The 23,809-nt window shown below is 55.8% G+C and overlaps 1 protein-coding gene across 1 annotated transcript; it reads right to left on the reverse strand.

Moving 5' to 3' along the window:
• Positions 1 to 1,660: 1,660 nt before the first annotated feature.
• SUSD3 (sushi domain containing 3) lies at positions 1,661 to 23,548 on the reverse strand. Its single transcript, XM_062207098.1, has 4 exons — positions 23,458 to 23,548; positions 6,192 to 6,339; positions 5,347 to 5,496; positions 1,661 to 2,140 (listed from the first exon to the last, which is right to left on the reverse strand). Exons 1-4 carry the CDS (start codon positions 23,546 to 23,548, stop codon positions 1,978 to 1,980), a joined length of 552 nt encoding a protein of 183 aa, XP_062063082.1. The 3' UTR covers positions 1,661 to 1,977.
• Between the last annotated feature and the right edge of the window lie 261 nt (positions 23,549 to 23,809).

The following is a 23,809-nucleotide window of genomic DNA, read 5'->3' on the forward strand; positions in this document are numbered from 1 at the left end:
AGCCACAGAATGAGCTCCGGGTTCATCTTAACCGGCAGCAGATACAAATGTCTAGAACCAAGTCTGTGTTAGGCCTGTTCATGGGTCTGCTGTGTAAACCAGTCCCCTGGAGTTCTCTTTTACAGTTGCTCTGACAAGTAACTGGGTCTTATTTAAAGATTTTTTTTTTTTTTTGAAAGGTAGAGTGACAGACACAGAGAGGTCTTTCATCTGCTGGTTCACTCCCCACGTGGCTGCAACAGCCAGGGTTGGGCCAGGCCAAAGCCAGGAGCCCAGTACTCTATATGGGTCTCCCACATGGGGCAGGAACCCAGGTTCTTGGGCCACCCTCTGCTGCTTCTCAGGCACATGAGCAGGGAGCTGGATCGGAATTGGAGGAGCCGGGACCCAAACCAGTAACCGGGTTTAAAGCATGTCTGCCACTTCTTTGTCACCCCTCCCCTGCTCTGGACGTGGCTGGAACATGGCCCCAGAGCTCCTTGCGTTGTGAGCTGTCTCCAGTGCAGTGGGACCTTTAAGAGGAGTGTAGGTGATTGGCGCTGCCCTGGAAGAGGAAGGCTGTTCTCAGGGACGCAGTCACTTCACACGAGAGGGTTGTAGTTAAACACCGTGGTACAGCTGCCACCTGGGACGCCTGCATCCCGTATCACAGTGCCTGGCATGGAGTCCGGCCTCCACTTCCAATCCAACTCCTGCTTACGCGCACCCTGGAAGGCGGCAGACAGTGGCTCCAACACTTGGGCCCTGCCAACCATGTGGGAAACCCAGGATAGAGTTCCCGGCTCCTACCTTGGGCTTGGCTCAGTACTGGCTGTGGAGGGTATTGGGGGACTGAAGCAGCAGATAGAAGTTCTCTCCTCCTCCCGCCCCCCATCACTCTGCCTTTTAAATAAATAAAAATCAGTAAATAAACTTAAAAGTCAGCAAATCTGGCTCTTCCTGTCTCTTCGTGGCTTCCTGTCTGACGCAGGGACCTCTCTCCCACCACCCACCATGAGGTCCTCACCGGAGCTTGGCTGACACAGGCACCTGCTCGAGCCACCAGAACTGTGAGTTAAAGTCTTCTTGTAGGTAGCTTGCCTCACGTATTCCATCATAGTGACAACACACCCAGCAATACCCCCAGCTAGCAGGCAAGTCCAACTTCCACCCCCATCAGCAGAGTGGACTTGGCTCCTAATGAACAGGACACAGCAGAAGGAACGTGGGATGACCACCAAGGTCAGGGTCTCCACCTGGGGCTCGCCCCGGGAGTCTCACCTTGGAAATGCCCATGTCGTGAGGAGGCCCAGGCCACACAGGCGGCAAGACGCCCGAGGTCCTTCCTGGCAGCCAGGCACAAGGCCAGACCTACGCGTGGCCCAGCTCTAGCATAACCCGAGTGTGAGTCACGGGCTGACGGCAGATAGCATGGGAGAGACCGCAGTGACGACTGCCCAGCAGGGCCCTGCAGACCCGGAGTGCCCAGGGAATAACGAGCGATGTACTTTCACACCACCACGGGCGGCTCTGTTACAGGGGCGGTCACCTGGGTCAGTGACCGTCACCTCTGTACTCCTGAGCACTTACAGACCGGGTGTGTGGAGCCCTCCGTGGGTCTCCGGCTCCCGGGCGGCACGTCCTGCCGAGGAAGAGGCCAAGGTCGCCGTCTGTAGTTGCTGAAAGGAAGTTTATTGCTCTTTTCTTAGTCTACTGTGTAAAACTAGATCTGCTCAAGACGTCTCCCAGCCTCTTTAAAGGAACCCTGGTTGGAGGGAGATGGCGCCTCTGTGCTAACCCCAACGTGCTTTGAAAACGAGTCACTGTAAAATCGCCGTAGCCGGGCAGCCTCAGGACAGAGCCCGCCCCACTGGGTCCCCCGCCCTCAGCATCTGGGCAACCCAAGGCTGATTTCCGGACACGTGTTGAGCTGCAGGTGATCAGCTGGGTGGCCTGGCTCTCCCGGCGTGGATGGTGACGCTGGCCTTGGCACTGTGGTCATCCCGGGAAGTGCGCTGTGGTTGGCCCAGGCGCGGGGAGGGTCTGCCCCGGGTTTTCTGTGTGCACCATCACGCAGGTGTGGGGGCTGCTGGAGGGGCTCCAGGGGCCCTTATCCATGCTGCAGGTCACTCCGTCCAGGTCTCTGATGCCCTCGAGCTCTCTGTGGGGAGAAAAGGCGTGAGCTGAGGGAAGGGAGAAAGGCACCCCTGCCCAGGGGCCCGGGCAGACCACTGCCACGAAGGCTGGAGGCCCAGTGCATCTCTTCCCCAAGGTCCTGCTGCCGACTGGGCCTCAGGGCCCTCACCCCAGGGATGGGGGGCCCAGGCTCCTGATGCTGAGGGGCAGGAAGGGGCTGCCTGGGCTCATTCAGAGGGTACATAAACCTCCAGGAGCCCGCTGCCGGGCCAGGTCTGTGCACCTCCCGGGGACAGCACTGGGACCAGGAGTGTCCAAGAGGAGGCCGCTTCCCTCCTGCCGGCCCTGCCCTGTTTGGTGGTCTGGCCCCTTGAACAGCATCAGGATTCCTGGAGCTCTCTCAGCCTCCAAACACAAACCTAATGCATTCCTCAGGCTCATCAGACCCTGTCTCCATCCCACGGGGCTTTCTCACGCAAAGCTGTCTGGCCACTCTGGACCCCCACCCCATGCGGGTTCTCCCAGTGCCTTCACTTCAGGCATCACCACCTCCAGGAAGCCTTCCAAGACCACTGCTCTATCCTCACCTAATTCTCAGAAAAAACTCTAGGGATGAGAATCGAGAAATGACCTGTCCATTCAGCGAACAAGTAAAAGGGTCCGTGGAGAGGAGAGAAAGGGAGAAGTCCATTCACTGGTGGAGAAGGCAGGCAGCTTGGCGGGCAGCTGAGCAGCCAGATGGCTTGCAGTCAGCCCAGCCTTGCTGTGACTGGTGACCGTGGGTCACGACCCACGCAGTTCTTCACCGGCAAAGCTGGGTGAAAGCAGGGCCCTCTTGAAGGAGAAGAGCGGAGGTTTGCAAGTCTGAGACTGTGTCCTGCACACTGCTGGGGGGGGGGGGGGCTCAGGAAAGAAGAGCGAGGTCAAGGGCAAACCTTACCTCCCACAGGACAACCTATGACCCACTGGGCAGCCAGTACCTTGCCTTCGGGGCAGGCAGTGTGCAGCTGAGGGTGGAGCCACAGCCTCCAAGTCCCAGCCACACCCTGAGCTGAGTGCTGGGTTGGGTTCCCCAGGTGAGAGAGAGCTCCGGGAGGGCTCTGCCAAGCATCCCCGTACCACCTGCTCTTGGCCTCAGTGGTGACACAGGTGAGCCCAGCCACAGTTCTGTAACGGGGAGAGGGGTCAGAGAGGCAACGTAGCCCAGGACACGTGACTACATACAAAGGACATGCAGGAGCCGAACTAGAAAAAAGGAAGGGTGGATAAAAATACTTGCAGCCACCTTGTGTGCCGGACTCTCCCCTAACTCACAGGGAGCCCCAAGTCTTCAGGAGGAAAACGTTAACGGGTTAACCCAGCAGAGCCAACAAACAGCTACCATCAGCGATGCCACCGGGAGCCCCGGCATGGAGAAAACGTCCCTCGTCAACGTGAGCCACAGAATTGGCCACGAGACTACGTGTGGCACTTACACCTGCTGCGCAGGCGAGCGGGGAGTAAGAGGGTCAGGACACTCAGAGCCCACGTGGCCGCTGCAGAGAGGCAGCTGAACTAGCTTGCCCTGAGCTCCTGGACGGAGACCTGGGCTATAGCTACGTTCAGACTCTGGTCTACACGGTTCCTTCCTAGGCTCCCAAAGATGGGTGGGCATTTGGTACAGCGTTAAGATGCTGTTCGGGACGCCCAGAGACCACATCTGGGCATGTGGGTTTCAGCCCTGGCTTTGTTCTCCGATCCCAGCTTCCTGCTAGTGAGCACCCTGGGAGGCAGCAGGTGATGGAGCAAGTGGCCAGGTCCCTGTCACTCACATGGGAGACCTGAACTGTGTTCCCTACTCTGGCCTGGCCCAGCCCCAACCATCGTAGTTATTTGGGGACTGAATCACTGGATGGGAGACCTCTGTATGTCTGTCTGTCTGTATTTCAAGTAAATCAGTTTTCTAAAAGGGAGAAAAGAAACAAACAATAGCTTTAAGCCCAAAGACATTCCTCACAGCCTGATGGGTCCCTAGGGGAGGTGAGAATGGATCTTGCAGCATTTGGAGTAACAGGACGTGGTTTGCACATGATGTGAGCATGCCTTCTGCGTGGAAACGTGATCCCACAGTGAGAGATAAAGCCTGTGGGTCTGGGGGCAGGGAGGGGTCTTTGGGAGGCAATAAATAGATGAGGTCATCATGGGGCGGGGGCCATGATCAGATCGACAGCAGGAGAAATGCACACGGGTGCATCCCACTCCTGTGCTTGTGCACATACACACACGTGCACACTCCACACACACATGCACACACACGTGTTTGCACATGTCCTGCACAGCCTCCCCGCTCTGCCAGCAAGGCCACGGCCAGACACGGCCCTTCCATGGAGCAGAGCTGTGAGCCACGCAAACCCGCTTCCTTCTCGGCTCACCCAGTCTGCGGTGACCGTGACAGGTAGCTGTCATGAACGAGACTGGGAGGGCCTCGGGCCAGGCTGGTGAGCGGTGGGTGGGAAAAGGCTGTGGGAGGCGTGTCCGCTGCAGCCGCGCTGACCCGAAGTGCACTTGGCGCTCCAGGCGAGCTCACAGGAAGGGGGATTCCTTTCCTGCAGGTGCTGGCCGGCCCCAGCATGTCTCTCAGGTACACAGGACAACACAGGCCACACAAGGACAAGAGCAACAGTGACCCTAGGGGCCAGTTCTCCCTGAGCTGTGTCCCTAGTGGGGACCAGAGACACACACCACACACAGACCTCACGGGGCGGGGAGGGGGTGAGCACTCCTGTGGTTCTTACGTGACAGGTGGGGAAACCGAGACATGCCACACGTCTCGTGGACTAAGGGGGAAGGATCTGGGCAGCACTGGGGTCAGGACCCTCAACCACCTCCAGGAGTGGGGCTCCCGGAGCAGTGCTGGCCTCAGGGTCCCACACAGACGGAGGCCTCGGGCCTGGAACGCCCGTGCAAGGTGGGACGCCTGCTCCCTGGGGCCGTGGAGAGCCCGCAGGGCAGTGCCGGGACTGAGACGGGAGGCAGGGCAGGGGATCCCTGACGCTGCTCTCTCTACTTCTGTGTGTCAGTGACACTGTCCCAGAATCAGAAGAAACATCCACGAGTTCAACAGGACGAAATGGAAAGAAAGAGAAGAAAACCCAGCGAGCTGTCCGGAAGGAAGGTCAGAATCGCAACAGAACGACCAAGGTCATGGTGCCTTCGTCCCCGACCTACACCACCCGCGACGGCCCTGCTCACGTGGTGAAGCTGTGGTTGTCGTGCGCCTGAGCGCGCCGGCTCCCGGGGCCGCTGCTGCTGTTGTTGAAGTTGAGGCCCTTGAGGCCGAGATAGGCGGCCTGCACCGTCTCCAGGTCCTCGCCTCTCAGCTGGTGCCACAGCTGGGCCGTCCTGAGGGGAGTAGGAGGGAGGGCCCTGAGCACGCACGCACGCACGCACGCGTCCCTAGCCGCAGGCGTGGAGGCACCTGTGTGTTCCCCGGCGCGGGTGGCTGCCAGACCCCTGAGAGCGCCACCGGTGGGTGTGCCGGGTCTGGGGTCGCAGTGTCTCCTGAAGTCTGCAGTGGCAGCGGGGTCGTGTTCCCACCGAGTTCACCTCTGACGGCTGCACCACACTGTGCACAGTGAGCGCCACGCTGCGGATGGCTAAAGGGTGTGTGTTCTACCACGATTAAAAAAACAAATAACAAAAAGCTGAAGCCACTGTGGGGACGAAGTCCCATGTGGGCCAGAATTCCCCCAGGGGCTGCATTTAACCCACGCTGGGGGCCACAGGGAGGTGGAGCCCCCTTGAGGCGTGGGGGCACCTGCATAACCCCGAAGTCCACTGGCACAGCAGAGTCTCACGCACGTGCAGTCCTCAGCGCGCCCACTGCCCGGCCAAGCGCCCCGGAAGCCTGGGTCCTGTCCCCTCGCCCTGACTGGCAGCACCCTGCTTCGTTTGCTGACCTCCCTCCCTAACTGGGGAGGCCCAGGGCAGCCGGGGGCAGGTGCGGGAGCCCTGTGGGCAGTGCTGGGGGTTCCTGGGGAGCCTCTGCCCGCTCCGCCCACGCAGGAGCAGGCCCCTCCTGGGGCGAGGCCACGTACCTGTCCGAGCGCCGCTGCTCGCTCCTCTTCATGCACTTCAGGAGGCAGCAGGTGAGGAAGGCCACGGACATGAGCAGGATGATGGCGCAGCTCACGATGGAGGCGATCACCGCCACCTTGAAGCCTAGGGTCTCCTGCAGCGGCATGGCTGTGAAGGAGACACCACCAGCTCCCGCGTGCGGCTCGCCCAGACCCGCCAGGCCTTGGGGAGCCCATTCCCTAGAGGGGGCTGCCGGGCACTGGTGGCTGAGGCAGAGGGCTGTGCAAACTGCATCTGGGGATGGGGCTATCTGGGAAGACTCTCCCCAAGAAGGGAACTTTTGAGCAGGGTTTTGTAGGGTATGTAGGAGCTGGCAGAGTGGCAAATTGGAGAAGCTGTGACAGGGAGTTTGGAGTTAGGAATTCACAGGCCCCCACCCCCTGAAACCCTAATGGGAGTGGAAGGGAGGGACTAGGGAGCAGATGACGGTGGACAGTGCTGGTAAGGACTTGCCAGGCCTGCTGCCTGGGTTCTCCCAAGGCCCCAAGCTGGCACAACCCTTCTTGGGCCTAACGCCTTCTCAGATCATGTTCCAGGGAGGAGCAAAAGGTGGTAAATGCCTGCACTGGGGTCAATGCACACTCAGCACGCATCTGCCACGTGACCTCAGCCACGTGCTAAAATCCAGATGCTGAGGGAGGTTCTGGGAAAAAAGGGCCCTGGACTCCAAGCTGAGCAACACCGAGGATTCTCCCCCAACAGTGGACACGCCTCCTGTGCCCCAGCCCCCGCTTCCTGGCTGGACACAGCATCCAGAACAAAGCTGCATATCCCAGGGACCACAGGCCCACCTCTGGCAATGGTGCACGAGGGGCAGTGCAGTAAGTGTCTGAGACCCCCTCCTTGGGCACCAAGGCCTGGTCTTGGGCCCTCACGTCGTCACCACTGCCTGGAACACAGCTGCCGCCACCCTTGGCCATACCGGGTGGGGCCTGGCTGACCCTCCTGAGGGTGACAGCTGCACTTTGGAGTCTGTGCCCCCTGGGACCTGATCCTACCAGACGCCCTTGTTCTCAGAGACTCCCTGAGGGTGGCAGCACTTTGCAGGCTCCCAGCACCACCACAGTGCTCAGACCGGGGGCCCTGTGCATGCACAGATCATAGCAACGAAACACACAGGTCTCCCTCTGGAAACTGCTGCACACGGCACTCAATAGGAGCTGTCTCATCAACCCTTCCACAACCTGCATGACAAATTCAACCAGAAAACTGTCTCTTCCCCCAGGCAGGGGGCTCCAAGGTCAAGGACACTGGGGCCGTCTGTCCTCAGTGCTTAGAATTCTTGGCACAAGAGGCCGGCAGTGTGGCTTGGCTGGTAAAGCCGCCACCTGCGGCACCAGCATCCCATATGAGCGCGGGTTGGTTGGAGTCCTGGCTGCTCCACTTCTGACCCAGTTCTCTGCTATGGCCTGGGAAAGCAGTGGAAGACTGATCAAGTCCGTGGCCTCCTGCAACTGCATGGGAAACCCAGCTGGACTTTCAGGCTCCTTGCTTCAGCCTGGCCATTCTAACGTGAACCGGCAGATGGAAGATCTCTCTCTTTCTCTCTTCCTATGGCACTTTGCCCTTTAAATTAAAACAAACAAACAAAATCTTTAAAAGGGGGGCAGCATTGTGACACAGCAGGTTCAGCCACCATCTGTCGATGCCAAAATTCCATGTGGGTACCAGTTTGTATCCCAGCTGCTCCAATTCCAATCTAGCTCCCTGTTAGTGGCCTGGGCCCCTGCCACCCACTTAGGAGAACCGGATGAAGTTCATGATTCCTGGCTTTGGCCTGGCCCAGCCCTGACCATCGAGGCCATTTGGGGAGTGAATCAGTAGATAGAAGACCTCTCTCTCTCTCTCTCTCCCTCTTTCTGTGTAACTCTGCCTTCCAAATAAAGCTTAAGAGAGAGAAAGAGAGATGATAAAGTACCAGCTCAAACAGCACCGATCACCTGTTGGAGGCGAGGGGCCCGACAGTGGCAGAGCCAGGCCTGGGATCCAGCAGCAAGTATTCAAGTGGACATTCAGATGGGGAGCTCACAGGGACCACTGCGCTGGGAGCAGGACCCTAAATACGGGCTCAGCTTGTGGCTGTGCAGGGTGCCCCGAGGGGTGGTTGCAGCTGAGCACGTGGGACGGTGTGCAGGGTGCAGGGAGTACTGGCCCAGCTTGGGGCTGCTGCTCGTCGGAGCAGGCAGGGGGTCAACCCAAAGCCACAGGAGGCTCTGACGAAGGTCACAGAGGCATCCAGATGCTGGGACGCAGCACATCTGGATCCCGTGAGGATAGCAGCATTGGAGAAAGAAGCGCAGCAGAAGATAGTGAGAGCAAAGGTGGAGTTATTATTAGTCACAGTTCCAAAGGCAGAGATCTAGGAGGAAGATCTGACTGCATTCAAGTAAAAGGTGAGAACTCGTTACTCCTGGTAACTGAAAAGCAAACATCGGCTCAAATGAAAAATAAATAAATAAATAAAAACTGCAGAAAGCCACGTGGAAAGCATGGAAAAGTTTCTTTATATGCCCTTGACATATAAAGAGGTCTTACACACCAGTAAGAGCTGGATATCCACACTTAAAAACCAAACCAAACCAAACCAAACCAAACCATGGCTTTCCCGCATCCCGAGGGTCGCTGTGGGTCTCTCCAAGTGGCTGTGCAGGAGCTGAGCGGACAAGCACTTAGAAGGTTTCTTCCCTGCTTGACCAGGCATTGGCTGAGAGGAGTGCCGTGGAAACCGTAACCCAAGGAGGCATTACGCTCCCAGAAAAATCTCAAGGACAAGCGTAGCAAGGCACAGTGCGAGCTGTGGGATCGGATTCTAAAGCAGAGGGTGGAGAGATTTGACCAGTGGGTGGGGAAGGTGGACAGAGTGTTCTTCCAGGATCCAGAGACACCAAAGTGGTTCCAGACAACAGGGACTGTTTTTTATTTAGAGATGGTGACATTCTGGAAAAGTCGTAGACTGAAATCTCCACTGGAGTGGCATCTCACGAAGCTGCCCGTTCCACTGAGGTTCTGAATTCTTCCATCACCTAAATCATTTCCATGTCTCTGTCTCTGTCTCTCTCTTTTCTTTTTTTGACAGGCAGAGTGGACAGTGTGAGAGAGAGACAGAGAGAAAAGTCTTCCTTTGCCGTTGGTTCACCCTCCAATGGCTGCTGTGGCTGGCGCACTGCGGCCGGCACATCCCGCTGATCCGAAGCCAGGAGCCAGGTGCTTCTCCTGGTCTCCCATGGGGTGCAGGGCCCAAGCACTTGGGCCATCCTCCACTGCCTTCCCGGGCCATAGCAGAGAGCTGGCCTGGAAGAGGGGCAATTGGGACAGCATCCGGCGCTCTGACTGGGACTAGAACCCGGTGTGCCGGCACCGCAAGGCGGAAGATTAGCCTGTTGAACCATGGCGCCGGCTCCATGTCTCTTACAACAAACTAATGCTGCCTAAAATAATGAATGATACCTATTGTCTCTAAACTTCAGTTTCACTGTTCTGGTGCAAACATTTCCAAATAAAACATAAAAATGAAAAAAAATGGACTGATATATGAACGAGTCATTCACATAAGAGACACAGATCAGGGCTGGCGCCGTGGCACAGTAGGTTAATCCTCCGCCTGCGGCGCCGGCATCCCATATGGGCTCTGGTTCTGGTCCCGGCTGCTGCACTTCTGATCCAGCTCTCTGTTATCGCCTGGGAGAGCAATAGAAGATGGCCCAAGTGCTTGGGCCCCTGCACCTGCATGGGAGACCGGGAGGAAACACCTGGCTCCTGGCTTCGGATTGCCACAGCTCCTGCTGTTGCAGCCATTTGGGGAGTGAACCAGCAGACGGAAGACCATTCTCTCTGTCTTTCCCTCTCACTGTCTGTAACTCTACCTCTCAAATAAAATACATAAAATCTTTAAAAAAAAAAAAAGACATAAATCGCTGACATGGAAAAGTGCATAGTAATGAAGAAACAGTAATTCTAGTAAGCCCTCATCCCTGTGGCAAGGACTAAAGAAGATAAGCTAGGGGCTTTAGGCTGCACACATACCTGCGATTTTAGCCAAAGGAAATAAGAGCCTGCCTCCAAGACTTCCACACAGGACGCGTGCCTCACAGCCACACGGCAGTGAAAGGCTGGGAACTGCCATGGCTCTGGCAGTAGGCAGCGATTTCTCACCAAGCTGCCTCCAAACACAGTGCCCACAGTGGTTGCACTGCGGTTGTTCTCCTTCACTAACACAGAGAGGAGCTCCAGATGGATGCTGTGGCAATCGTATGGATTCTTATTATTCATTCGACAGAAAGAGATCTCCCATCAGCAGGTTCACTCCCCAAATACCCACAAAGGCCAGAGCTGGGCCAGGCTGAAGCCTGAAGCCAGGAGCTCAACCCGGGTTTCCCATGTGGGCCACAGGAACCCAATCACTGCTGCTATTACCACTGCCTCCCAGGCTCTGCATTCGCATGAAGTTGGAGTCAGGAACCAGAGCTGGGTATCAAACCAGGTACCCTGATGTGAGGTGGAGGAGTCTTAACAGCCAGGCTAACCACCTGCCCCAATCACCATAATGACAGCAGCTGGCACTTAGAAGAGACTTGCTGTGTGTCGATGCCACGGAAGCACTAGCTCATCAGTCTGCACATCAATCAACCCGCCGGCCATATCCCTAGTAGACGGAGAAGCAAGCTGGGGAAGGGGGGATGCCACTTACTGAGGTCACACAGCTCATCCACTGGCAGGGCAGAAATCCAGAATCAGTGTAACTTCCTCCCACACACTCAATAGGGTCTGTCTCCCGAATTCATGCAGGACTTTCAAAGCCAGTCTTAAGTTAATGGTCCCAAGAGGGTGGAAACTAAAGCACTGAGGTCGTTTAGCAGGCGGGCCTGGTGGGAGGTCCTTAGGTCACTGGGGGCGTCTCCTTGTGAGAGGACTGGATCTAAAGACTGAGTGGGGCCCAGCCTGGCCAGAGTGCTCCCTGGTTCGCCATGTGACCCTCAACGCACTCCACCACTGCCATCCTCTCCGGCCTCATCAGATGCCAAACCAAAGGGACCCTGGACTCAAGTCTCCAAATAACCTTTTCCTCTTCAGCTTCCTCAGGCTCTGTGTACCACGGCAGCTGCTCCTTGAGAGCTCAGCTGAGTGGGAGGCCCCAGTTTGCTCTGCTGTCCCCAGAGATGGGCACTGGCGTTGCATCCTGTGGTTCAGGGCGCACCGTGACACTGCTAAGCCCAGCAGATCTCCTGGTGCCCGCGTACAAGGGGTTTTTCCTTCTGCCTTCCTGCTATTTCTGCCTTTTTAAAAAGTATTTATTTTATTTATTCAGAAGGCAGAGCAACAGAGTAGGAAGAAGAGAGACAGAGAGATCTTCCAGCCACTGAATCACTCCCTAAATGGCTGTCATGGCTGGGGCTGGGCCAGGCTGAAACCAGGATCTCCATCTGAGTCTCCCATGTGGGTGGCAGGGGCCCAGGTACTTGGACTGTCTTCTCCTGCCTTCCCAGGTGCATTGGCAGAGAGATGGATTGGAAGCAGAGCAGCCGGGACACAAACACGCACACCGATACAGGATGCCGGCGTCGCAAGTGGCACCTTAAACTGCTGCACCACAAAGCTGGCCCCTGGTGTTTCTGATTTTCGAGCACTGACTGCATAGGCAGAGCAGATTGTGCTGGTGCCCAAAGTGTGCTGAGGCAAAGACCGAGTGCCAGGTAGCTCATTCAGAGGAGCACCTGCTGGCTTTGTGCCTGCAAAGACAAGGTGGTGGAGATGGAGGCTTGGGGCATGCAGTCTGATGGACCCCGTTGTTCCACTCCAGCCCACTATGACCCACTGTGATCCTGTCCTCTGTCCCCCAGGTGCCAGGCATGGATGTCTGGCCGCTCTCGGAGCCAGTCAAGCTTTCAAGTTCCTCAATCTCACTGCATTGCATCCCCCGCTCCAACTTTTTCATTCCTGTGTTCTCCGTCATTCAGCTACTTGGGGCCCAAATCTTCAAACTTCCCTGGACTCTCTCTAAATCCACAACCAAGTGACCCACAGATGCTGTGGGATCTAAATATCTAAAGTGTCTGTGGTAGGGCTGAAGAGCGCCCCAGATCTATTCATGGCCATCCAGGAGTGACGAGGTGGGCGGGCTGCGAGCAGGCTCTGCCTCTGTGCAGGGGCACAGCTCCCCACCTCTGACCCCACTGCTGAACTCATCAGCCCACCCAGAGGGTACGCTGAGGCTCCGAGGTGTCAGGCCTCCCTGTCCCCAACCACTACGGCCTTGGCCTTCTCAGGACCCAGGGCATTGACAGGCATCAGCCAGGCCCCCTGACCGCTCCTGCTGGGCACTCTCCCCTGGGCATTTCAGCACGGTAAACCCCGCCCACCCTCCCCGCCAAGCACCACCCAGGTTCCTCACTCCCGTGACACTCATCACCATGCCAAGAGAAGAGCAGGGAAGAAATCACCATCACTGTAGTGGGGGAAACCGAGGCTCAGAGAAGGAGGCCGACCTGCACGAATGCCCACTGACGGAGGAGCACTGGCCCTAGGTTTGAAGACTGCTAATTTAGGGCAGAACAGGAAGTAGAGAGCAGATACACCTAGCAAAGGTCTAGTCTCTTCTAGATAAACAGCACTTACTATTATTATTATTATTATTATTATTTTTTGACAGGCAGAGACTAGAACTTGGAGTGCCGGTGCTGCAGGCGGAGGCTTAGCCTAGTGAGCTGTGGCACTGGCCAATTATTTTTAATTTTTAAAAAATTTTTAGGCCGGTGCCGTGGCTCAACAGGCTAGTCCTCTGCCTTGCGGCGCCAGCACTCCAAGTTCTAGTCCTGGTCGAGGCACCGGATTTTATCCCGGTTGCCCCTCCTCCAGGCCAGCTCTCTGCTATGGCCCGGGAAGGCAGTGGAGGATGGCCCAGGTGCTTGGGCCCTGCACCCGCATGGGAGACCAGGAGAAGCACCTGGCTCCTGGCTTCGGATCAGCACGATACGCCGGCCGCGGCAGCCATTGGAGGGTGAACCAATGGCAAAGGAAGACCTTTCTCTCTGTCTCTCTCTCTGTCCACTCTGCCTGTCAAAAATTAAAATAAAAAAAAAAAAACAACTTTTTTTTCAAGTGGCCTCAGTGGTCTGGGCATCTGGTGAGGGTGGCAGATGCGGCCATGGCAGCGTGCATGGAGATGAAGGATCACGGGAGCCAGGAAGGGGGGAGGGAGTGGGGAGGGGGGAAGAGGGAGAGAAAGGAGGAGGGGAGAGGAGGAGAGAGAGGGAGGGAGAGGAGCAACAGCACTTATTATAATTATATGACATGACAAAAATCACAACAAAAAACAGAAAATTAGAAAAGTAAAACAAACGGCTCAAAAACCATGAGGCAGGGAAATTAGGCAAGAAAAGACATCTAAATCTGAAAGGAAAAGTAAAACTATCTCTATTAGACGACATGATTTTACATATAGAGACGCCTTAGAATCCTCTAAAACCTGCTGGGACTGAGACGTTAAGCAAGGTTGTAGGATAGAAGAACAAAATACAAAAATCAACTAGGGGTGCTGGTGTGGTACAGAGGGTGAAGCTGCCCCCTGCAAGGCTGGAACCCCATCCCGGAGCGCTGGTTTGAGTCTCAGCTGCTCCATTTCCAATCCATTAGCTTCCTGCCGATGCCCCTGGGAAGGCAGTAGATGATAGTCCAGGTGCTTGGACCGCTGCCATCCAGCTGGGAGACCAGGATGGAGCTCCTGGCTTGGCATCTGGGGAGTAAATCAGTAGATGGAAGATTGCTCTCTCTCTCTTTCAAATAAAATGAAAATAAATAAATATTCTCCAAATTGATCTACAGATTTGCTCATTGTCACCATACAGAAATATAATTGATTCCTGTATGTTGTTCTATCCTTCAACCTCGCTGAATCCTTATGAGAATCTTGGCTGCTTTCCTTGCAGAAATGGACAAGGTAACCTTAAAGCTCACACGGAAATGCAAAGGATTTAGGATAGCCAAAACAATCTTGAACAAGAGGACCAACTTGGAGGATTCTCACTTCCTAATTTCAAAACCTACTACAAAGTTATAAGTTACAGTAGTCAAAACACTGTGGCACTAATGTTAAGGACAGACATACAGACAATGGAATAGAATTGACAGTCTAGAAATAAACTCAGGTTTATTCTTTTTCTTCTTTCTTTTTGTAAACGCCCACATTTACAATCAATTGATTTTTGCCAAGACAATTCAATGAGAAAGAACAGTTTTTCAATAACAAGGCGCACGTAAAAGAATGAAATTGGACCGTCTACCTTACATCTCATACAAGATTAACACTTCATGAAAAAAAAGATCTAACTCTAGGAGTTAAAGCTGTAACTCTCAGACTACTTTCTACTGATAGGGAAAATATTTGTAAATCATATATCTGATAAGAGACTTGTATCTAGATGGCATTTGGGGTGGGCGCTGCAAATACATTAGGTTAAGCCACTACTTGAGATGCCTGCATCCTGTATCTGGGTGCCCGAGATCGAATCCTGCCTCTACTTCCAATGCTCATGTGCACCCTGGGAGACAGCAAGTGGCGGTGCTATGAGTGGGTTCCTGCCATCCATGTAGGAGACCTGGATGGAGTTCTGGCCTCCTGGCTTTGGCCCGGCCCAGCCGTGGCTGTTACAGATATCTGGGGAGTAAATCAGTGGATGGAAGATCTTTCTCTCTGTCTGCATTTCAAATAAATAAAAATAAAATAAGCTTTAAAAAATAACTACTACACTCCAACTATAAGAGACAAATTTAAAAATGGGCAAAGGATCTGGATACTTCTCTAGACATTCTGAAAGCTGCCAATAAGCATATGAAAAGACACTGTTAACCTTCAAAGTCACAATAGGCAGTACTTCAGCAAGTCACCTGTACATCAAAAAGACAGACAATAACAAGTATTAGGGAGAATGAAGAGAAATTGGAACCTCATATGCTGCCTGTGGGATTGTAAAAGGGTGCACTGACTTTGGAAAATGGTCCAGCAGTTTTTCATACCTACACGTAACTACCCTGCGATCCAGTAACTGGACTCCTAGATAAACACCCAAGAGAAAGTAAAACACATATCCACACAAAAACTCATCCACAAGGGGAAGGTATTTGATGCATCTCATATCAAAAGTCAGGCCGGCGCCATGGCTTAACAGGCTAATCCTCCGCCTTGCAGCGCCGGCACATCGGGTTCTAGTCCCGGTTGGGGCGCCGGATTCTATCCCGGTTGCCCCTCTTCCAGGCCAGCTCTCTGCTGTGGCCAGGGAGTGCAGTGGAGGATGGCCCAAGTGCTTGGGCCCTGCACCCCATGGGAGACCAGGAGAAGCACCTGGCTCCTGCCTTCGGATCAGTGAGATGCGCCAGCCGCAGCGGCCATTGGAGGGTGAACCAACGGCAAAAAGGAAGACCTTTCTCTCTCTCTCTCTCTCTCACTATCCACTCTGCCTGTCAAAATAAATAAATAAATTTAAGAAAAAAAAAAGTTCATATCAAAAGTCAAAGAGCCTGGGCTCCAGTCCTGGCTCCACTTCCCATTTCAGCTTCCTGCCAGTACACACCCTGAGAGGTAGCAGGTGACGACTCAGGTGGTTGAGTCCCTGTCACCCACATGGGAGATCTGAATTGCGTTCCTGGCTCCTGGCTTTGGCCTGGTCCAGCTCTGGTTGTTGTTGACATTTGGAAGTGAACCAGCAGATGGAAGATCTTTTCCTGTCTCTGCCTTTCAAATAAATAAAAATGGAACACTATCTGACAATAAAAAGGAATGAAGCACCAACACACACTACGACACGGACGAACCTTGGAAACATTCCACTGAGTAAGGAAACTGGTCATAGAGACCCCCCAGTCCATTTATATAAGACACCCACCATGGGCAAATTAGTGGCTGTCAGAGGCTGGTTGCAAGCAGAATGGGGAGGTGACTGTTGAAGGGTTTGGGGTCTTTTTAGGGGTAATGCAAATATTCTAAATTTGACCAGGGTGATAGTTGCACATGTCTGTGAATGCACTAAAAGTCATTGATCTGTGTACTTTAAAAAAAAAAAAAAGATTTATTTATCTTTTTGAAAGGCAGAGACAGAGAGAAGTCTTCCATCCACTGGCTCACTCCCTAAATGGCTGCAACAGCCAGAGCTGTGCTGATCCAAAGCCAAGAGCCTGGAGCTTCTTCCAGGTCTCCCACGTGGGTGCAGGGGCCCAAGGATTTGAGCCATCCTCTACTACTTTCCTAGGCCATAGCAGAGAGCTGGATCAGAAGTGGAGCAGCTGGGACCCAAATAAGTGCCCAAATGGAATGCAGCACTGCAGGTGGCAGCTTTACCCACTGAGCCACAGCACCGGCCCCGAGTTGAACACTTTAAATGGATGAATTGTATAGTATGTGAATTATAGCTCAGTTTTTTTTTTTTTTTTAATTTGAAAGGCAGAGCAACAGAGAGTGAGCAAGAGAGATCTTCCATCTGCTGGTTCACTCCCTAAATGCCCACAATAGCCAGGGGCTGGGCCAGGCCCAAACCAGGAGCCCAGAACTCAATCCAGTTTCCCACCTGGGTGGCAGGGACTCAAGTACTTGAGCCATCACCTGTTGTCTCCCAGGGTGTGCATTAGCAAGATGCAAGATTGGAAGCAGAGCAGGGACTTGAACCTGGGCACTCACTGAGCCAAATGCACCCCCCTCACCTTGGGGGAAATATTTTTCAATTAAATAAATGCACATTGGGGCTGGCACCATGGCACAGTAGGTTAATCCTCCGCCTGCAGTGCTGGCATCCCATATGGACGCTGGTTCTAGTCCCGGCTGCTCCTCTTCCAATCCAGCTCTCTGCTGTGGCCTGGGAAAGCAGTAGAGGATGGCCCAAATCCTTGAGCCCCTGCACCTGTGTGGGAGACTGGGAGGAAACTCCTGGCTCCTGGCTTCAGATCGGCACAGCTCTGGCCGTTGCAGCCATTGGGGAGTGAACTATAGGACGGAAGACCTTTCCCTCTGTCTCTCCCTCTCACTGTAACTCTACTCTCAAATAAATAAATAAAATCTTTAAAAAAAATAAAATAAATGTACATTTAAGATCTAAGGTACTATTTTTTCCCTTTTATCAGGGTCAAGATTAAAAATACTAGCCCACCAGCTTGGTGGGGGTATACTGGGAATAGTAACACCTTCTGGCAGGCGGTGTGCAGAGCAGGGAGGGCTGTGCTACCCTGCAGAAGAGGGGCAGAAAGCTAGCACTGCCTGAGGCCCCTCTCTGCTGAAGACAATTCTAAACCCCTGGCCTGGGCTATATCCTGTACCTGTAGTGTATCTGTCAATTTTTTCATCACTGAAGAATACCTGAGGCAGCCTAACTTCATAAAGAGCTTACTTTGGCTCATGGTTTTGGAGGTTGGGGCGGCCCCTCTGGTTTGGCCTCTGTGAGGGTGCACAGGATCACAGGGTGATCCAGGACACAGAGCCAGGCTTCCAAGTCTGGGTTCTGCACGACCCCCAGCTCTGCAGGAGTGAGTGAAGGAGCCATCGAATGACCGGATGACAGGCAGCCTGGCCTCACAGGCCAGAGTCACAGGCAGGACACCCCCATGGCTTTTCCAGGGTCCTGGCATCTGGACAGGAACTGTCCTGCTGGTCAGGGTGGTGGGCGTGGGGCAGGGCAGCCACAGGCCAGCCACGTGGCCCCTCCCTAGGATGCCAGGCGCTACCGCTTCCTGGTCCTCAATTTAGAGCTGCGACTTCCACTTCCTCATTCTTCTGTTTTGGTGGCCTTCACAGAGAGGGGGCCCCTTCAGCCAGAGGATGGGGAGTACTGCGGGGGAGGGGCAACGGGCGGTCAGTCGGGGGTGAGAGCACTCCAGGCCTCTGCTGGCACCCACATCAGTGCCTGGCTGAGAGTCCACAGCCCATCCTTTAAAAGTAAAAGCAGAATCTGATGAAAACAAATGCTTGGATACAGCTGATAAGCCTGGCTGGGGAAGCATCACAGGCAGAATCCAGCTGGGGGTGTTTGGTTATACAAACGTGACTCCCTTTGGCCCAGAGCTGACCTCACGGTAGATCAGCCCCGACACTGGCCACGCCAGCCACAAGGGGCTGGCCTGGGATGCCCGCTCTTCTACCTGCCTGTGAGTCCCAGCTGGAATCACCCTGCCCGCACCCAGCCAGCCAGGCCAGCTGGGGAGCCAGCAGGACCCTGGTCCCTTCCCCGCCCTGTGTCTGCATCTGTCGATGCTGCCCCAGGCAGGCAGGGGTAGGGGGAGGTACTGGATGAAATGATGCCGTCCCCAGCAAGGAAACCACTAGACTTCCCCGAAGTGTATCTCAGAAAGAGCAGCGTGAGTGACCTGGGTGGGTGGGTGGGGCACAGAGAGGTTCCGTCTCGCTTTGCTCTCTGTCAACAGCCACATCCTGAGCTGTCGCCTCAGGTTCCGCTGGGGGAGGGCCCTAGTCCTCAGACAGCTGCACCCAGGAGCGTCATCCACAGCCCAGAACCAAGCTCTCCCCCGATGCCCTGAGCCGGCCCCTGTGTTAGGGACTCTCATAAATGTGGGGCTTAAAGGGTTAAGTCATCTACCCATTAAGACCAGGCTGGCACTGTCATACAGACCTGTTGGCTCAGGCTGTGTCACCCCATTAAAGATGTAAATAAAAGTGCAGAACAATCTGGAGCACAAGCCCAGTACAACCAGTGCCAGTCCTGTAAGTGTGTAACCCAGGGTGTGCAGAGGGTTGGGTGGGGGGAGGGTGGGAACCTGGGGGGCTCGGAATGCGGGTGATGGCTACTTTAAATGTAGTCCCAGAATCAGACCCTACATTTCCAGGCAGTCACCAGCTCACAAGAGGCAGAGAGCCCCAATACCTAATGTGGGGTATGGTTGCGAAAACGCTTCCTTTAAAAATGAAATGGAAGGGGCTGGGGAAACTGTTAGGAAGATGAGGCTGGCTGTGGGGTTCTGGGGCCTGATCCTGACCCCACTGCTCTCCAGTGGCAAGTCCCAGGCCCAGACTCCTCATTTCACTCAGCCTCTACTTCCCCATCTGCAAGATGGGTAAGAAGTGAAATTGCTGGGGCTGCCGTTGTGGTTTATCGGGTTAAGCCACCACCTGCAGTGCCTAGATCCAATACGGGTGCTAGTTAGTACCGGCTGCTCCACTTCCAATCCAGCTCCCTGCTAAAGTGCCCAGAAAAGCAGCAAAAGATGGTCCAAGTCCTTGGGACCCTGCCACCCACATGGAAGACTCAGAAGAAGCTCCTGGCTCCTGGCTTTGGACTGGCCCAGCCCCAGCCATTGCAGCCATCTGGGGGAGTGAACTGACAGACAGAAGATCTCTCTCTCTGTCTCTCCCTTTGTAATTCTGCCTATCAGATAAATAAATCTTTTTTTTAAAAAAAAAAAGAAGAAGTGGAACAGCCCTGTAAAGACCAAGTAGCAGGGGCTGGCACACAGACCACTCCCAAGCAGGACATTAACTAAACCACATTCCAAGCACCCCAGGGCCCTTCAGGGGACCCCAGTCCCAAACTCATGGTCTGTGGGCTCAGAAGACCTCAAACCCACCAGGACCCCACCCTTCACTCCGTGACATCCAGGGGACTTCCACTCCACAGGCCGGATGGGGTCTCCTGCAAATACTTCCTCTGGGCCGAGCCCATTTCCAGATGAGCAAATTGAGACCCACAGGCCTGCCCATGCCCTGAGCTAACAGGGCAGTGTCAAATGTGAGGGCCTGACCCTCTGTCCCCTCCAGATGGCTCTTCCCATAGGACTCGCAGCAAAGAAGAGGTGGGCGGCACAGTGCCAGGGCTACAGTCGACAAGAGGTTTAGCCATACCCCAACCCAGGGAGGTCTCGCAAAATTGCTAAGGCTTAGGGGGCAGGGCTGGCAGGCTCCAGCCACCACGTCCCTGATGACTACAGAACCAGGCCCGCCTGGCTCACAGACAGACCCCTTGGCCCCCAGCCACTCCTTGCTGACCCCACAGTCCAGTCGAGACCCAACACCATCCATCTCTGACGTCCCGACAGCCCTGTCCCATGCTTGTGCCTACATGGCAGATCCCACCTGTCCCTCTCCTGCTTATAACCAGCAAGAACACCCCTGGTGGCCTTAATGAACACCCCGGGCTCCCTTCTGCACGTGGAACACCTAGCTCTTGAGTTGGGGAGCCATGCTGCAGGCCCTTCTGTCTCACTTCCCCAGGGACACTGGACCCTGCACACGCCCCAGCCCCGTACCCTTACCCTCCATACTCAGCTCTGGGGCATTTTTAAAAAAAGATTCATTTATATACTTGAGAGGCAGAGTTACAAAGAAGGAGAAACAGAGATAGGGGTCTTTCATCCGCTGGTTCACTTCCCCAAACAGCTGAAACGTGGCCGATCTGAAGCCAGGAGCTTCTTCTGTGTCTCCCAAGTGGGCGCAGGGGCCCAGGCAGCTGGGCCATCCTCTACTGCTTTCCCAGGCTAACATCAGGGAGTCGGATGGAAAGTAGAGCAGCCAGGACTCGAACCGGCGCCCACATGGGACACTGGTGTTGCAGGAGGATGCTTAACCTACTATGCCATAGCACTGGCCTCTGGGGCATTTTAAACTGCATTCCTTATTCAAATAAATCTTAAAGGAGAGGGAAAAATCAACAGGAAAATTAAATCAATGGCTTTGAAGCAAAGAAGAAATAAAACCACACAAGGGGCCAGCATTAAGACTAAGGGGGTTAAACCGCTGCTTGCAACACCAGCATTCAGTATCAGAGTGCCAGTTCGAGTCCTGGCTGCACCACTTCCAATCCAGCTCCCTGCCCTAATGTGCCTGGCAAAATGGTGGAAGAGGGCCCAAGTGCCTGGATCTCTGCCATCCATGTGGGAGGCCCGAATGGAGTTCCAGGCTCTTGGCTTCAGCCCATCCCAGGTCTGGCTGTTGCTACCGACCCCGCATGGGCCCTCAGCCCCCCTGACATCTCTGCCCATCCCACCTCACCCTCACCTATGGAGGAGTGCTTGTCTGACCTGAGTGGGGCCCCCCACCCTTCCAGCCCGCAGGCCTGCAGAATCAGAATGATCCTTGCTTGTTAATCTTTTATCTGGAACCTTGGACCAGAGGCCAGGCCCTTCTGTCCTCCTTCCTGGTGCCCACACGGCCCCCGCACCCTGACCTTGTGGGGGAGCTCCCTCTGGGAGCAGAGGGGACCCAGCCTCACCAGACCCGGACACTGAGCCCCTGTGTGACCTTGCCCAGCTCTCAGTTTCCCCAGATGGGAAACAGAAACCCTTACAAGGGAGTTCTCCCAGGTCAAAGGGGCAGTTTGCACACACGCAGGTCTTCAAGGAGCAGGACCACCAAGTAGGACACCAGCAGCTGGGGCAGTGCGTGGCCCGGACACTGTGTACTCAGGCGAGTCCCCTGTCCTCTCCGAGCCCATCCCACTCTGGAGGGTGGCAAAGGCTCTGAGCCTGTGGTGTGGCCTTGGGTCCCCCAGGCTGGGCCTCCAGGCCAGAACTGAGGATGAGTGTGTCCCTGAGCTCCTGGGGGTCTCCAGCCTCCGGGGAGCTGCGCCTTCTCCACCAAGGTGCCCGGCCAGCACCCTGCAGGACACCGCAGCCAGGCCTCAGGCCTCCCCTGATTCACAGAGGCTCCCGCGAGGCCTCACTGCTCTGTGAAATGGGTTCGGCCCAGCTCAGTGGTGGGCCTGCAAGGATGGAGCCGAGAGGAGGCGCACAGAGCAAGCCCTACCTGACCTCTTGGGCCTCCTGCTGCCCTTCCAGGTCCTTCCGCAAGGTCCCTTCCAGGGGTGCCATGGGGGCTACCTTGAGCCACTGGAACTCTATTCCTGGACAACCCCCTAAGTGAGGGAGCAGGGCCAGGGCCGGCTGTTTAACATACAAGCCAGCCTCCTCTCCCAGGAAGACCACGGGCCTTGGGATGCCCGTGTGGAGGGCTCGCCTCGTTCCATCTGCTCCACGAAGCCCACTTCCAGGGTTGTGGGAAACACATACCCAAGTCGCTACGTTTTAGGTGATGGGAAAACGTCCCCCAAAGCCCCGGCCTCATTCCTTCGCCTCACGGAGAGAAACTGAGGCTCCGAGGCAGGGCAGTGATTGTCCTGCAGCAGGACCAGGGCCCTTGCTGAGGCCTGCCCACAAGCCTAGGGGCAGGTACACAGGGGAAACTGAGGCATGGAGTAGCGGGGCCCCAAAACTCCAAGAAGGAGGGGTCCAGTGCCTGGCCAGTGCTCAGGGGGATGGAACGCAGTGGGGCACGTTTTCTGAGAAGGGGCTGCCCAGTGGCCAGTGCTGGGGCAGGCCGAGGGCGACTGAGACCCCCTCACTGGGATTCCTATGCTAACAGCCTTTTGTATGCAAACACATCAGAGCCGGCAGGCACTCCCAGGCCTGGGTCTGACCTTGGGCGAGGGACCTGACTCCCCTCCCCCAGGCAGCAGGCAGCAAGCAGGCAGCAAGCAGGCAGGCCGGCCGGCCCTCCTCAAGTCGGGGAGCAAAGGGCTCCCGACCCTAGCACCGCATTAGGACCCGCGGGCCGCTGCCTCGCTCTCTGCAGCCCACTTTGGTCTCTGGCCCTCAGTTTCCCCACCTGTGAAAAGGAGCCAGGCTTAGCCGCTTTTCCAGGACTGCAGGCTCGGGTTGGGCCTAACCCAGCCCCACCCTTCAGGCCTCTACTTCCTCCAGTGCACAGGGCTAGAACCCAGCGCCCAGGCCCCCTGGGGAGCGGTGACCACGACCTCCGGGACATCTGAGACGCAGGGTTGCGGTTTAGTTTCTGTTTCTAAAATGCTCAGACTCTGAAACACGAATGCAAGGGCCGCATTCGAACCCAGCACCGAAGGTGAAACCTCCTTAGCACTTTCTTGACACACTTCAAAGTAAGTTAAAAGCTTGCCCCGCCTTCTTCCGTAGCCTGAGCTTGGGGGTCACCGGGCCCCTGAGGACGCTGCCTCCTGCGCGGGGGTCGCGGGCTCTTTCCTCCCCGGGGCGCGTCGCCAGGTGAGGCCGGTTCCCACTCCCCAAACGGAGCCGCCCCCAGGTTTCGGCCGCTCGCGTCCGGCTTCGGTTCCGCTGGGGCGCCCGCCGAGCTCGCGGAGGGCAGGAGGGAAGTCAGTCCTCCGGCAGCCCGGACCGTGCCTCCCGACCTCCGGCTGCGACCCCTGCACCCGGCTGTGCCCCCTCCCCTCCTCTTTCCTGTCTGTATAATGGGCGCAGGGCCCAGGCCCTCACCTGTGCGGTTCCCCGGAGCGGCGGTGCTGACGACCCAGGCCCGCCTCCGGGGCCTGGCCCTGCCGCGGAGGGTCGCGGCAGCCCCGCGCATCCTGCGCGCTCCGTGGCTCTCGGCCCGGCTCGCGGGCACGGGGGCGGGGCCGGTGCGAGGGGCGGGGCGGGCTCGGGCCCCGCCCCGGACACACCCTTTCGGGAGAGCGGCTGCCTGCCGCGGGAAGTGTGGTCTCCTGGGGGTGCTGGCGGTGTCTCTGCCCCACGCCTCCTCCCACCACGTCCCTCCTGCCTTGGGCTGCACACTCTCACCCCAGGGTGGTTTCACTTGTGCTTATTTTGTGAATAGGGTTTTGAGTTC

The sequence above is a fragment of the Lepus europaeus genome, chromosome 12 (assembly GCF_033115175.1).
Source record: "Lepus europaeus isolate LE1 chromosome 12, mLepTim1.pri, whole genome shotgun sequence".
Taxonomy (NCBI): Eukaryota; Metazoa; Chordata; class Mammalia; order Lagomorpha; family Leporidae; genus Lepus; species Lepus europaeus.

What these genes read in the sequence shown, in the direction of transcription:
- SUSD3 (XM_062207098.1), bottom strand. Translation starts at nt 23,548, where the DNA reads ATGCGCGGGGCTGCCGCGACCCTCCGCGGCAGGGCCAGGCCCCGGAGG. An exon ending in CGCTCCGGGGAACCGCACAG is followed by an intron (nt 6,340 to 23,457) that starts GTGAGGGCCTGG and finishes TCTCCTTCACAG; the next exon opens with CCATGCCGCTGCAGGAGACC. An exon ending in GAGCAGCGGCGCTCGGACAG is followed by an intron (nt 5,497 to 6,191) that starts GTACGTGGCCTC and finishes TACTCCCCTCAG; the next exon opens with GACGGCCCAGCTGTGGCACC.